The sequence below is a fragment of the Peromyscus maniculatus genome, chromosome 6, assembly GCF_049852395.1.
Source record: "Peromyscus maniculatus bairdii isolate BWxNUB_F1_BW_parent chromosome 6, HU_Pman_BW_mat_3.1, whole genome shotgun sequence".
NCBI classification, from domain to species: Eukaryota; Metazoa; Chordata; class Mammalia; order Rodentia; family Cricetidae; genus Peromyscus; species Peromyscus maniculatus.
In genome coordinates, this window is record NC_134857.1 from 41,866,436 (window position 1) to 41,881,561 (window position 15,126).

General features: G+C 40.5%; 1 protein-coding gene across 3 annotated transcripts in view; it reads right to left on the bottom strand.

Annotated features, from left to right (window-relative positions):
• Igsf10 (immunoglobulin superfamily member 10) overlaps positions 1–15,126 on the bottom strand; it is a 28,337-nt gene that overhangs the window by 5,696 nt on the left and 7,515 nt on the right. For all 3 annotated transcript variants that reach the window (XM_006994654.4, XM_015988139.3, XM_076574130.1), the window contains exons 4-6: positions 13,888–14,278; positions 5,713–9,984; positions 3,295–4,195 (exon numbers count right to left, since the gene is read on the bottom strand). In XM_006994654.4, the coding sequence (XP_006994716.1) occupies positions 3,295–4,195; positions 5,713–9,984; positions 13,888–14,278 (5,564 nt within the window). The remainder of the gene's footprint in view (positions 1–3,294; positions 4,196–5,712; positions 9,985–13,887; positions 14,279–15,126) is intronic.

Below are 15,126 nucleotides of genomic sequence, written 5' to 3' on the forward strand. Positions count from 1 at the left end.
CAAAAGGCAACGAAATTTGTGCTTTAAAAAGGGGGAATAGTATCTCTAAATCTTTACCTAGATTAATTAAAAAAAAAAAGACAGCCACATAAATCCAAAAGGAAACATAACTGATAACAATAGTTAATGTTGTCAACTCTATAGGGTCCAGCATCACCCAAGACACAAGTCTCTAAGCACACCTATAAACTGTTTTCTAGGTTGTCTAGATTAGGTTAGGCTCTGGGCATGATTGGAGGAGGTTTTTTCTTGATTAATTGAGGTGGGAAGACCCACCCTAAATGTAGACAGCATCTTTCAGCAGCAGTAGAGACAAGAGGTCCAGAGCAAAAGTTGCTGAAGCCATTTGCCTTGCTTGCTCTTGTTTCTTGCTGGTGAGCTCATCTACTATGCTGCCAGTGCCACTTTTTGCTGACATCAGCAGTCAGCTGCTTTGGTCTATCAAAGTGAACTGAAGACTAGGCCTTCAGTTCCAACCTGGGCCTGCTGAGAACACACAGCTCCAGGAACTGTGGAGCAACTGGTTCTTAGCCTTATCAATGTGAAAACACCCATTTGTTGGGCTACTCAGACCTTGTCATGGAGGCCAATTGCATCCCCATTCAGAATATATATATTCTACTGGTTCTGTTCCTCTAGAGAACCCTAATGCTACAAAATTACAAAAGATATTTTAAAAGCAACTATGAATAATATGGCAAAATCACATGAATCCAAGAAGTACTGGACAAGTTTCAGGAAGTATATAGCCTACTAAAATTGATCAAGAAAATATATACAGTGTAATGATACTGAAGCAGTAATGAAAAATCTTCCATCTTTATAAAAACATCCTAGTACCTGACAGCTGTACTGATGATTTCTATGAACATGTGTTACTTGCATTTCTTCTTAAAGTATAAATTAGAAATGCCAGGAACTCTATCAACATATTTTTAAAGGGGCAGCATATCCTCATTCTAAACCAAAAGCACAACAATAAAAAAGTTTAGACCCATATCCCCAATGAACATAATTGTAAATTTTCTCAAGAAAATACAAGTAAACTGAATTGAGCATTTCAAAGTGTACATAGACCATGATCAATTAGGATTAACCTCAGAGATGCAGGGATGATTTCACATTTGCACATCAATAAACAATATAACACTTGAATCAATACAAAACCATATGATTATCTTTAAAAAATGCAGAAAAAGCATTTGGTAAGGTTTAATGTCCTTTTATGATAAGAATAAATTAGATACTGAAGGAATATATCACAAATTATTAAAGCCTATATATGAAAAATCTACCATCAATACCACACTGAATTAGAAAAGGCTAAAGTGTTCTTTAGATTGGAACAAGACTCCCTCTGTTCCTGCTACTCTTACTTAATACAGCAAGAAAGTCTTGGTGAAAGGAATTAGGATGGAGAAAGAACTGAGGCATCCAAATCAGAAAGGAAGAAGTTTAAGTAGCCTTGTTTTCAGGTGCCATTATTTTACATAGGAAAGTAAAAATACTCCATTAGAAAGCTTTGATAACTTACAGTCAGTAAAGTTTCAAGATAAAAAATTAACATACAAAACCTAGCATCTTTACATGCCTATGATGAATTGCTTAAACAAACAAACAAAAACCCAGGGATCCAAAAAAAAAAAAAAACACTCCAAACTACTTAGGAAAAAGTAGAAGGTAAAAGATTGCTACATTGAGAATTATGAAACAAATTCTAGAGGATACAAAAAATGAAAAGGCATCCCATGTTACCAGGCCAAAAGGTTAATCTATGAGTTCAATGAAAAATCCCATCAAAAATCAAATCACTTTCTTCTAAGAAGTAAATAATCTTATAATTTATAAAGAACCACAAAGGCTCAGAGCGGCTGCAGCAATTCTGAGGGGGAAACGAGAGAGCTGGTATTGTGAAATTAAATGCAAAGCTGATAAGTGAACATTGAAGATATTGAATGGGGACACATACAGGGGAGAAAATATATGTAAGCGTGTGGGTTCTAATGTTCACACTCTCCAGCTCAGCATCTTATAACTTTACATCTTAGTGAATTACAATTTAACATTTAAGGTAATTTTGATACCTGAAAAACCTGAAAATTAATATTGACATTTGGATTAAGAATTACAAATCTATTCAGGGCGGTAGTAGCGCACGCCTTTAATCCCAGCACTTGGGAGGCAGAGGCAGGTGGATCTTTGTGAGTTCGAGGCCAGCCTGGTCTACAGAGCAAGATCCAGGAAAGGCGCAAGGCTACACAGAGAAACCCTGTCTCGAAAAAAAAAAAAGAATTACAAATCTATTCATTTTATTCTGTATCAACTCACCGTAACACTAGAAAAAAACCCTTCATTTCCAATATCCACATAAATTCATATATACTATATTTAATTTTTATTGCACGAATACTTTAATAAATGAATAAATGTAAGTAAAAAGTGTTCATCTACATATTTTCCTGGATTATGGAAAATCGTTACACAAAGTCATAACAAAAATTTATAATTCATAAGCTATAAATTATGCTTTTCAAAGCAAATATTTATAAAGAGGATAGTAGAAAACTGTATCTGATAGCATCAAGTTCATGGAAATTTTAGTATATTTCACTCTGAGAAGATCTTAATGTGCCTTTCATAAGGTGCACTGCAATCTTAAGAAAGAAAGGATTATGACATAACTAAAGTGTGAAGCATCTGATAAGAGAAGGAGAAGGTCCTGAGTAAAATACAGAACATCTTGTTCCTAGAGCCTCAACCTTATCACTAGTTCTCTTTTTGATGTGGAGATTATGAATAACTTTACACAGTTACCATTTTTTTTAAAGATTTATTTATTATGTATACAGCATGTATGACTGCAGGCCATAAGAGGGCGCCAGATCTCATTACAGATGGCTGTGAGCCACCATGTGGTTGCTGGGAATTGAACTCAGGACCTTTGGAAGAACAGTCAGTGCTCTTAACCTCTGAGCCATTTCTCCAGCCCCTACAGTTACCATTTTTAAAGCAGCCCACAAGAAAAGAAAAAAGGAAAAAAAATTGCCTGCCACCAGTATGGAGGCTAATAAGATCCTCCCATAGTTCTCAACTGTCCAAGAATATGGACCCCAGAGTTAAGCATGTAAGACTGATTTTGTAGTCATTGAGGTCAAATGGAGTTCCTTTCTATAGACAGTCACCTTCCTGTGCATCATGCATGGCCTTTGAAGCTACTGCTAGCCTTGCTGTTTCCCATTTTAGAAGCTGTAAAGCTAAATAAATGAAAGGGATAATTCTAACAGAAAGGCTTACCTGTGCCACTGGTCGATGATAGCCTTGGATGGTAACCTCCAGATTATTCTAGGTTTTGGATCCCCAGTAGCTGAGCAGTTCAGTAGTAGTTTCTCACCCAAATTCACCTCTGTCCATTTCTGAGAGGCAATTTCTATCCTGGGGACTGTCTCTCGCTCTTCCACTGTAAGAATCACTACCCTTCTCTCTGAGCCTGAGGAACTGGTGGCAATGCATTCGTAAGTGCCCCTGTCTGAAGGAGCAATGTTTCTTATGTACAGAGTTCCATTTGAATACAAGAAAAACTTGGGATGAGTCAACTGCAGCGGTTCTAGTTCAGTCCCATCATAGAGGACCCAGTGAACACTGGGCTGCGGAGTTCCTTTTGCAGTGCAGGGCAGTTTCAAACTTTCACCTGAAACCCCAATGATGGCTTGCTTCTTCTGCTCTAGAATAACTGGGGGAGCTGTGATGACTTGTATCTTAATGAGCAGTGAATCCTGGCCAGCTGGGTTGCTGGCCACACACTTGTAAAAGCCACGGTCATAGAGACTCAGATTGCGGATGACCAAGGTCCCGTCAGACGTTACCCAGACCTTTCTGTTTCCCTTGGATGTTTCTGAGACCACTGTTTGGTTTGCAAGTATCCAGGAAACTGTAGGCATTGGCAAACCTTCCACTCTGCACTTTAATTCCACAGTACTTCCAGAATGAACTGTGATCTCCTTGGCATGTCTCTCCAGGATCCTGGCAGGATAGGAAACCACAGACAACATGACATGAAGGTGGTCTTTGCCTAGAGGATTAGATGCAGAGCACAGGTACTGTCCACGGTCCTGAATAGTGACCCTCCGGATGGACAAAGTGCCGTTAGGAAACACATGGAACTTGCTTTTCTGTGTCCCTTGGGATAGTTCAAGTCCTAATAAGATGGAAAAAATTGATACATATAGTTCATCAGCATCAAAGACTGGATAGAAAACATGAAACTATGGTTTTGTTAAGCTGACAATAAATACTACTAAAAAAAACTTCAGATTGCTAAAAGTGTTTCTCAATTTTTTATTCACATAAATTTAAATTTAAAATCCAGATAGTTCAACATGACATTCTTCTATGTAAATTTTTATACATATACACATACATACACATATATATGTACATTTGATCTACTTTCAAAGTATTTTTGTTGGCTTTAACAAATTACTCATTTTAATGTTTTTATTTTTGATATTACAATATGATTAGATCATTGACTCCCCCTTCCTTCCTTCAGCTCCTCCCCTGTACCCCCTTCTTTCTCTTTTTCAAATTTATGGCCTCTTTTAAATTATTATTTATATATATATATGTGTGTGTGTGTGTGTGTGTGAGTGTGTATGTGTGTATAGCATATAAATTATAATAAGTATATATAAATAAATAAAACACAATCTTCTCAGCCCTACGTTACCTGTATGTATAAGATTTTAATGCAGACCATTTAATATCAGATAACCAATTGGCCCAAACTATTTTTTAAAAACTTGTTTTGAGATGGGATCTAATTTTTTAGCTCAGACTGGCATTGAACTCATCCTCATTGCTTGGAGTATATGCATGTGCCATTCTATCTAGCCTTAAAAACTATTTGTTTAAACTTTATCATTACATTTTATTGATTTGTGTATGTATATATAGGCACATGCTGGTTTTTGTGTGTATATATGGACACATACATGCCATTGCCAGTGTGTAGAGATCAGAAAACAACCTGTGGGAGTTGGTTCTCTCTTTCGACCATATCTGTCCCAGGAATTGAACTCAGGTCATCAGGCTTGGCATTAGTTTCCCTTTACACATGGAGCCATCTAGTTGTCCTACCAAACTCTTCTTAACACTTTAAAAACATCCTAGTAGGGGCTGGGGAGATGGCTTAGCAGGTAAGAGCACTTGTTGCTCTTGCAGAGGACCTATGTTCAGTTCCCAATGCCCACATGCTGGTTCACAATCATTTGCAGTTCCAGTTCCTGGAGGTATGACCCCCTCTTCTGACCTGTGTGCATATAAGGTACATATGTGCATATACACACATGAAGGCCTAACACTCATACACATAAAATAAATCTAAAATTTAAAACCTTCTAATAGGGGTTGGAGAGAGAGAGCTCCAGTTCCAGGGAATCTGGTACCTCTTTCCTAAGGCACCTGCCCTAATGTGTGCAAATGCACACATGCATGCATGCACACATTTGCACATACATTTTTGCACACACACTTAAAAAGTAAAATCTAAAAAAATTTCTTCTAATGAGGAATATGCAAATGTCAAATGAGGATATCAATAGGTTTTATATTTTGGAGAAATTTAAAACTAGTGTTGGTACTTTAAAGACAACTCTGAAAGATACAATCATGTCCTTGTTTTATAATTAAGGTATTGTTAATGGTTCCAAATACCTGGAGAGACTCTGGTCCAGTGGATGGTGGGCAGGGGGTTTCCAACAGCCTCACAGGGAAGAAAGGCATCGGAGTTGGTTGGAATAGTAAAACTTGCAGCCTTTCCTCCAATTATTCTTGGTTTTTCCAATATAGTTCTAGGTAAAGAGCCAGAGGGAAGGAGTTTGGAAGTTGGATTTTGAACAGGTTTCTTATCAAAGACACTCTCGGCATGCTTCTGTCCATTCCAATGTAAGGCATGGGTGCTGGCCTCTGGAAAGCTGAGAGGGGACCACATGCTCCCTGCTGGTCTTTTGCCCTTTACAATAGTTTCTGAGTATGACTTGCGCTGAAAGTGGTTTTCTGGCCAGGGAGAGGGCTTCCATTTAGAATTCTGTGGTTTATTTATTCTTAATGTTGGCACAGGTGTTGAAAGGAACAGATTAGAGGAGGTAGAGTAAGTGGCTCCAGTTCTGATCCTGGGATCTGGGCCAGGCTCTGCTGAGGATTGCTGCAGATCTCTATTGTGCTTTGAGGATTCATTAATGGTGACCATTCTATTGGTCATCGTCTTGAAAATCGATGTGGGTGTGACCTCACTGTCTGTAACCACACCCCTAGTAAAGGGAGGAGGGGAAGGAATGGGCATCAGAGGCACCCCACTGATGAGGAATGGTGGTATGTCTGAAGCTCTTTTCATGGTGGTTACCTCCTGTGAAAGGTTGAACAAAGTCCTTTCTGAAGCTGTTGTATTTCCCAAAGTCTGAGTACACTTCTGTGACACTTCAGTGAGGCCCAAGAGACTGGTTTCTGAGTGGAGAGCAACTGTGCTTACAATTCTGCTAGTGTCTTGTCGTGACGAGGGAGTGAAAGTCGAGGAAGTGTCAGCTGCTGTTGGAGCCAGGTACATGCTGAAGCCTGAACTCTGCCCTGGGGTGGTGTTTGGGTCATGCCTGCTCTTCTGAAGCCGCTTTATTTGGTCTTTTGCTTCTTTGGAACTTGCTATTTGGGTTTCAGAGATCATGACAGATTCAGGGGCAGCAGGAGTTGCCAGGGTGGCAGTTTCCATTGACAGGAAGGTCATTGTACTACCTCCCTTGCTTGTGGCCCTAGGAAGCCCTGGGGAGGAGTTGGTGAAGGGCTGCTGCTTGCCACCTGAGAGACTTCTGGCACCGTCAGTGGCATTGTGGTGAGTGGAAGCCATTGCTGCGGACAGAGTTTGCATCAGAGTTGCAGAGACTGTTGTAGAAGGTAAGGGGGGGCTATGATCTGTGGGTAAAAGAGGAGCTATTTGGGGAAACAGTGTGGCTGTGTTCTTTTGTAAACCAAACTGATACAGATTCTTTAACATCCCTTTTTTGCTATGGTTATTTGTAAAGATTTGGTGCCGGGGAATTTTCTTTCTTGAGAATTTTTTGTTTGTTGCTTTTGTTGGCATCGAGGGTTTGCTGCGCAGACTGGGAAGTGGTGTTGTCACCACTGAATCTCTTTCAGCTTGAATGGTACTAGACACACTCGGGTAACCACTATTGTCTACTGGTTTTTTTTCCAGGGATACAGGTGTTGGAGCAGAAGTCATGCTTGCTTCATTGGGAGTCACTTGGGTACTTTCATCTCTGAAATATTTTATAGTAGTTGTTAATGTCTCAATATCTACGTTTTGTTTGTTCATAAATAATAATGCTGGGTTCTGAACCACAGTGGTAGACTTTTCTGCTATGTCCCCGGTGATGATAGCTCTGGGGAGGGTGCTGATGGATGAGCCTGGAATGGACCATGCTGTAGTAGCCAGGGTGAGCCTCTCTGTAGAAGAACAGGTTGGGCACATCCTATTGGGCTCTGTTGCTGAAAATTCACTAGTACTTCTGTTAGCAGGTCCCTTGAGTGCTGGCCTCACAATCTTATATCTATGCCGTCTGAGACCTGGGGTTCTATATGGGCTTATAAGTCGTCCTCTGCTCTGTCTCCCAAAGTGCCTGGACAAGGTGAAGTTAGCGGTACTGTTTCTAGGCATGTGAAATAGAGAAGGGGCAGCAGTGTGTGAATCTGAAAGGTGCTTAGGGAAGCTAGGATCTTTAGCAGTGTGAGAAGAAGTGTCATTATTCCTCGCTCGGCTCTCTCCTGTTATAAGTGTGTGATGCTCATAATCCTCTGTTGGATTTGCTGATGGCAAGACTGTATCAGCTTTGCTGGTGCAGATACTTGGCATGTTGGCACAGCCATCAGCAGCCATGGTTCCCCCTGGGACTGGGTGTGTACTTTGGGAAGATGCTCTTCTCCCCATCTGAACAGCATCCTGAATTTCAGTTACTCCAGATACTGATGGAAAGATAATGCTTGAATTTTGGTTGGTTGCATTTTCTAGTTTGCTTGTTCCACTTGGGTGTATTCTCTTTGACACAGCTGTGGTGTCAATAACATTGGATAGTTTGAAATCGGGACGGTGATTAGATGGTAGTATTTGTGGATTCATAGTAGAGAAGACTTCTATGCCAGAAGTTACACTTGTCACAAAGCCATAAGATACTGGTCTGGAGTCAGCAGTTGATGACCGTTCTGTGACACCAGAAGCTTTAGTTTTATGAACTGTGAATTCTTCATCTAGAGAAATCATACCGGAAGCGTGTTCTTCCTCAGCAGGGAGCGCCACAAGTGGAGCACCCAGCGGCACTGGCTCTACTGTGGTATTTTCTTGCTGCTTTGGCACAGGATTCTTTTTTGCTTTCTCTAAAAGTGCTGCCCAGTGTTGTGGGTCAATTCTCCGAGCAGAGAGAGGGAACTGCCTCCTATGCTCCCTGAAACGCCGGAGTGTGGAATCCCCACGCCGTCGATGTATGAACTCTCTATATTTGTCCTTCTTACGTATCCTGGAGACTTGTTTTCCAGCCTCTGCCCCTGTCAAAGCTGATGCAGAGAGTTTCAAAGATGGTGGCTGCCTAGAGGGAACACTGGGATTGGGTTCTCCAAGTCCAGATCCATCTGCTTCCCGATCATGCTCAACTGGCCTTTGGCCTTTCATTTGGACCGAAACTTGAAAAATGGAAAAATCCACCCCTGATGGGTTGGCCGCTACACAGCGATAATGACCTTGGTCTGTTAGGGTAACCTGTAATATTCTTAAGGTCCCATTGTTAAGAATTTGCCTGTCTCTTGATGACTGAGAGAACACAGTGTTTCCTGGAAGAACCCAGCTAATAGAAGCATCTGGAATACCAGTGGAATGGCATGGAAGATCGAGTGTCTCACCAGAGACCACTGTTTGCTGAACTCCGTTTTCATGCATGTTTTCGACATGGGGCTCTACCACGGTTATCCTATAGGTAAGAATGTCAGCATCTTCATAGTTGGTGCTTATGCAGTGGTAAAGGCCCGTGTCAAAGCTGTCAGCCATCTGGAGTTCCAATTTTCCTTTTTTGTCTATTAGGATTCGCCCATCCTCACTAACATAAGGGGCTCTCACTTTACTCCCATCGGCTAGAAGCCATTCCAAGTGAGGTGAAGGGTCACCTTGGCCCGGACAGTCCAAGGCAATAGTGCCACCAGCCAAAACAGTGTGTTCCAGTTTGGTATTGTTCATTCTTGGAATCATAGTCCATTTGAGTCTCACTGGTCTCATCTCTGCCCTTGGTAAAGTGATTTGAGCATCACTGGAGAACTGGATCTGTAATGTGCTAAGTGTGGTGGTGTTTCTGTTCAGCTGCAAGAAAACTTTTTCTTGTTGGAGCCAAAAAGGATCGGCTCTGAAATCAGCCTCTATGTTGGTAAAAATGTCTTCAGGCAGAAGAGCCACCTGTTTATATTTGGAGGACAGCTGTGGAGTCCCAGTAAGCTGTGGCTTCCTTTCCAGTCTCAGAGGAGAGTCACTGTACAAAGCCAGTAGTTGCCACACTGTCTGAATGTGATTATGATCTACACGGCACACCAGATTTGTTGAAAATGACATATTTAGCATGATGTAGTCATTTTCTTCAGTGAATGCAACTGGCAATGTCCTGGACGGCTTTTGGATACTACAGACCACATGGGCCTTGTTTCCAGACAGGTCTGTCATGTTCAAAGACAGGGAACCGAAAGGTTTTATGAAATCTTGGGGTGACAGGAAGGCAGATCCATTGTCTTCCTGAATAGCCAGGCTCTTTGGCTTCTGTGATGGGTCAATGGTTGGCTTTGTACACAGGAAAGCTCCAGCTGGTACCATAGCAAAGGGTCTGCCTTTAGAGATCCTGGGGTTCATGCAGAGGGGACACTGCTGAGGACTGGAGGGGCTTCTGTCCTTCTTGCATTTTATTATACCTAGGAAAAAAATGATAATTTAATTATTTTAAAAAAATGTGGCCTCTTTACAAATTAACACATGAATACTTTGAAGAAATATTTTCACTAGAGTTCAAAGAAGTTTCTGAAATGATTTCTAGAAAACATATTGTCCACACATCATGCTACAATACAATATGCACAGTTACAGGGGTTTTATTTGCCTTATTCACAGCTGTATTTATTAGGCCTGGATACTAAGACCTGGCTATATATTTAGTACTTGATTAATATTCATTGAATGAACCATTTCCTTATCTAGAGAAACAAAATCATAAGCTCATGTTCAGCACTTTAGTTCATAACACTTCATCTCCTCATGCCAAGGTTTTAAGATAGTCACAGAACTTTACTATACATTAAAAGGTAACCTGCTTGAAAATCTCTAAATTCTGGGATAGCACTAAAAATCCAAGCATTTTTCCATTATCTACAAGAACAGTTTATGTTCTAGCTTAGTAGAAATAGAGATGGAGAGATGCAGACAGAAGAGACAAAGATGTGGATAAAACCAGCCAATAAGATGTGAGTATTGATAGAACATGGAAGGTAGTTGGGATGGCCAGTCCAGGTTTAGTGATGGTCCTGTTGGATAAGATAGACTCAGTACTAGAGAGCCAAGTGTAATGGGGGAGGGGAGAGACTCGTGTCTGGTAATGTCAGAGTTTGCAAATCATACACTACTAGTCACAAAGGAGTCCTGTTTGGGTAATGAGATGCCATATTGGGCACTTTAAATATTTTAAATATTGCTCTGATGAGCCTATTTTAAAAAGCTGGTCATTCAATACTAAATAAGAACTATAGAATTTTCTCTGAAACAAATCACAGTCTGAGACTTCCACACTGTCCCACATAATAGTTCCTATACTGTTGTTGTACACAGCAGGTAACTGAAACATTAGATGTCTTAGATGTAAATCCTGAGAACAGCTTCACATATGTACAGTTTCCTTGTAAAGGGCAAAGTCGCTCTGGCCAAAGACTTTTAAACCCTTTAGGTGTGTACCAGTCCTCTCATCTGAAGACAACCATGGTCCGAATATATGGGTTGGAAAATTCCAAAAGAAACATCAGTTTGACATCACATGCAGTTCTGAGTACTCTGATGAAATCTGTTGTCTCAGTGGGCCTCACCCCCAGCACGGGACACAATCCTTCTTTCCAGTATATGTGTACAGCATATGCTCCATGCTTAATAGCTACTAAGCAATGATCTCTGGCATCGCATAAACTATCATGGTATCATAGCGTTTGTATCCAAGTAATCCCTATTTTATTAGGCATACCCTTAAACACAAGAGTGGTGATGCTGACAATCAGATACGCTGGGGAGAAGCTATGGAGATGGTTCCTTTCAGAAGAAACCTTTCAACTTAGGAAAGAACAAAACAAAACAACACATTGCAAAACACATGCTGAAGTTCTTTGATTTACGGTGAAAATGTAGCTGTGAAATGAGGAAGAATGAAAAAGAAACCTATGTTAATTTTGCTACTGTACTTTAAACTTCCAAAGTTAGGGCCACAGTGTGCAGAGATAAACACGGTATTGTTTGGCAGTTCCTATGGTTTTCTGCATCCACTGCAAGTCCTGGGATGTATCCTTCACGGATAAGGGAACACTACTATACCAGGTAAAATTTGATCAATCATCGTTCACCTAATTTTGTAGAATAATATTGTGCAGAGGAGGTAGGTAGAAGGAATAAAAAGCTTTGAACCATTGTAAGGAGCTCCTTCCAATGCCATCCACCACCTACTGACAATATGTGACCCTTACCTGCTTGTCAGTGCCCTGGATCTGACCTCATGAAGCAGAAGGCATAGCTAACTTCTGGCTTAGTTAAACCACATCACAACATTGCATTCATATCTTGGGATGTTCATTGCAGCTTGTGCCTGGACCAGAGCTAACATGCCTCGGGTTGGCTCAGATTCAAGTCTGACTGTCACTTCATTCCATTCACACAGGTTTCCAGTCCCACACAAGTGTTTTCCATCCCTCAGCCCTCATTCAATGCCAAGCTCTGGCACGAGCTGTTTGTCTGACATGACCAGTACCATCACTGAATACACATTCCTGGAGGACTCAGTATGATCAGCACTTATTTCCAGTGGGCTCCCTACTTTACCTCTCATGGTGCCCTCTGCTTTCCCTGGCTTAACTTTCAGCATTCACAATTAGAAAGCATTGTTTGGTTGGTTGTCTTCCCACCAGACAGTATGCTCTGTTTGTTGGTCTGTATGTCCAAACCCTGATCGAGGGGTGTTCAAGAAAGATGCAGTTCACGAAAGAGGAGTGGGTGAGGATAGAAGGGTGAAGGGAAATGTCAGGAAGACAGGCAGCTGGCAGGACTAATTCTAAGACCCTGATGTTTGTACATTTTCACTTACAAATTGAGATAAATATGTCTGTCTGATGGTAGAAACTGGCCACTTGCAGTCTCTCTACAGCCATTACCATGTGTCTCCCTAGAAATATTGTTGTAGCTTTTTATGTTGTTTTCAATTCTGTTGCAGATATTTGTTAGGTTTGCTACTTGAGATGGTCTTATGAAGACTACACTATGATTTGGCATTGTAAAGAGGTGGCATACATAGATATGCATAAGACCAGATCAGCAAGACTCAAGTTTTATATCCATGAACAAATGCATGTCAGGAAATGGAAAAAGTCTCTCTGTTTGTTGAAAGGCAACCCAAGAGTTTTGTGGAACTAAAGAATGGAAGATGCAAGTAGAGATGAATATATTAACTTTGGACTGCAGGAAGTGTCAGAGAATCTGCCATGCTGCCTAGGAGTGGCTATCAGACTGCTTGGAGTGGAAGAAAAAATTTCTAAGTATAAAGGTGATTGATTAATTCATGAGTCTTGTAAAATCGTCAGTAAGAGAGCAAAAGCACAATGGAACCTGTCATTTAGACATGACTGAAAGATTTTAGTCCTAAAGGTTTGTTTGTATTTGAGATATATATATGTATATATTTGATATATATATATATATATGTATGTATGTATGTATGTAACTATATGACATATATGTGCATTGTATATTGGTACATGACACATACATTTTTATATATTTTCATACACACATGTTTGAGACATAGTAAGACCATAGGTAACTAATAGATACATGGTGAACTCATTTCTTTTTACCTATATAATAACAGTTTAACAAAAAATATTAAGTACATACTGTGTCCCAGATGTATTATAGAGGCTAAGGATAGATAAATTAGACATAGCAAAGGCAGCAGACTTTTCATTCTATAAGTAAATTCTGTAAGTATAGTATAATACTCATTCAAGAAAGTAAACAAGAGCAAACTACAGGAGTGTTGAGGTCCTGATTCTGATGTGGCTGGGGTACATAAGCTGTGTGACTCTCCTGGAGAGGAAATGCTGAGCAGAGCTTCTACCTGGGAACAGAGGAAGCTGAGAAGGAAGGGGATTGCTCCAGGCAGCGGCAACAGCAGGGTTCAGTGCAGCAGGGTTCAGTGCAGAAACAGCTGTGGTGTGTCAGGAGCTGGAAGGAAAGTGCCTGCCTGGGAAGGGGAGGGGAGGATGGCTTTTAGAGAGGCTGAGGACTGGCCTGTGCCACACTAGAAGATCTTACAGTTGGGCCAAGAAGCATGGCCTTGGTACTTTAAGCCACAGAGTGCCAAGTAGGAAAAGATTGTCAGCTTCCCAGACAGAGCTTCCTGTTTTCCCACTGTGATGCAAACACAGTTGTAGGGGTACAGAGATCATTGTCACTGGTTATTTTGGGGACTTCATTTTCTGCGTCTACATGATCTAGGCCTTTCTATTACAGATAAAGCACCTCCAGCTGGTTATTCTATTTAATTAGTACTAAGAAACAAACAGTATAGATACCTGGCTTTCCCCGTATCCAGTCAGACAACCACTTTAAATGGCAGTCACAGGTCCATGGGTTTCCGTGCAAATAGAGGCTTTCTAGGTTTGGCATGTAGGAGACCATTTCTTTTGGGAGGGAGGTCAGGAAGTTATCAGACAAGTACAGGTACTTAATGAAAGAGGTTTTAAATATCTGGAGATAGCTTAATGAGACAAATGTGTCTGGATGGAGCTTTGTGAGCCGATTTCCTTCTAAATGTACCAGGCGGAGCGAGGTGAGTCCATAAAATGCCTCAGGGTTGATAAACTCAATGCTGTTGTGATCCATGTGCAACCGGGTCAAGCTCCTGAGCCCATAAAAAGTATCCTTCTGAATTATTTGGACTTTGTTATAGCTCAGTTTTAAGACCTGCAAATAAAGATATGAACATATTTGTTTTTTCAAAGGAACTGTCATAAAAAATAAAAGTTTATGAATATAGAAATATGTTGAGATTAATCCTATGAAATGTGCCTACCTTAATTAAAACCTAATTCAAACAAATTAGTTGCCAATTGAATGTGACAATAACAGAGAAATTAGGACACATACAAACAGTTGTTAGTATTAAGGAATTATCACTAAAGTTATAATATATAAGATAGTGATGTTGTAGTTACTTTTAAAGTCTCTTTAATCTTTCATTGTGTATAAGATCAAGCATCATAACTTGGATTGGATTCAAAACAGCTCAGCGGAATGTGATGCTCAGGGTGCAAGTGAGACACGATCTGTCACACTCGGATAACTACTGAAGCTGGGTCATCAGTGCACTGGAGTATTGCAATTGTCTTCTTTTTTAAGATTATACTACAAAGTCATGTGGTGCACTGTGGAATTCATTTCCCTCCCCCTGGCCTCCCTGGCTGGTTCCCTTCCTCACCCTCCATTGCTTCCCTGAGTTCATTACACTCTCCTGCCTACTTTTGTGTGTAGTGAAAAACATCGTGAAGAAGGAGAAGGAAAAGAAGCTGGAGAAGTAGAAGAAACACTTTATATAAATAAATTTAAGGTTTATAAGACTATCTATGGACTTCAATTTTCCCCATTTACCACATCTTAGTTGAGATGTAGTTAAAAGACATTTTGTTCTTAATTATAGTGTCATTATGACATCTCCATAATATATATCATTGTGCTTTGCCAGTATCTGCCTCCCATGACCTTCCATTGCCCTGTCCACTCCGTTGGTTCCTATCCTCCCCCAAATGATTCCC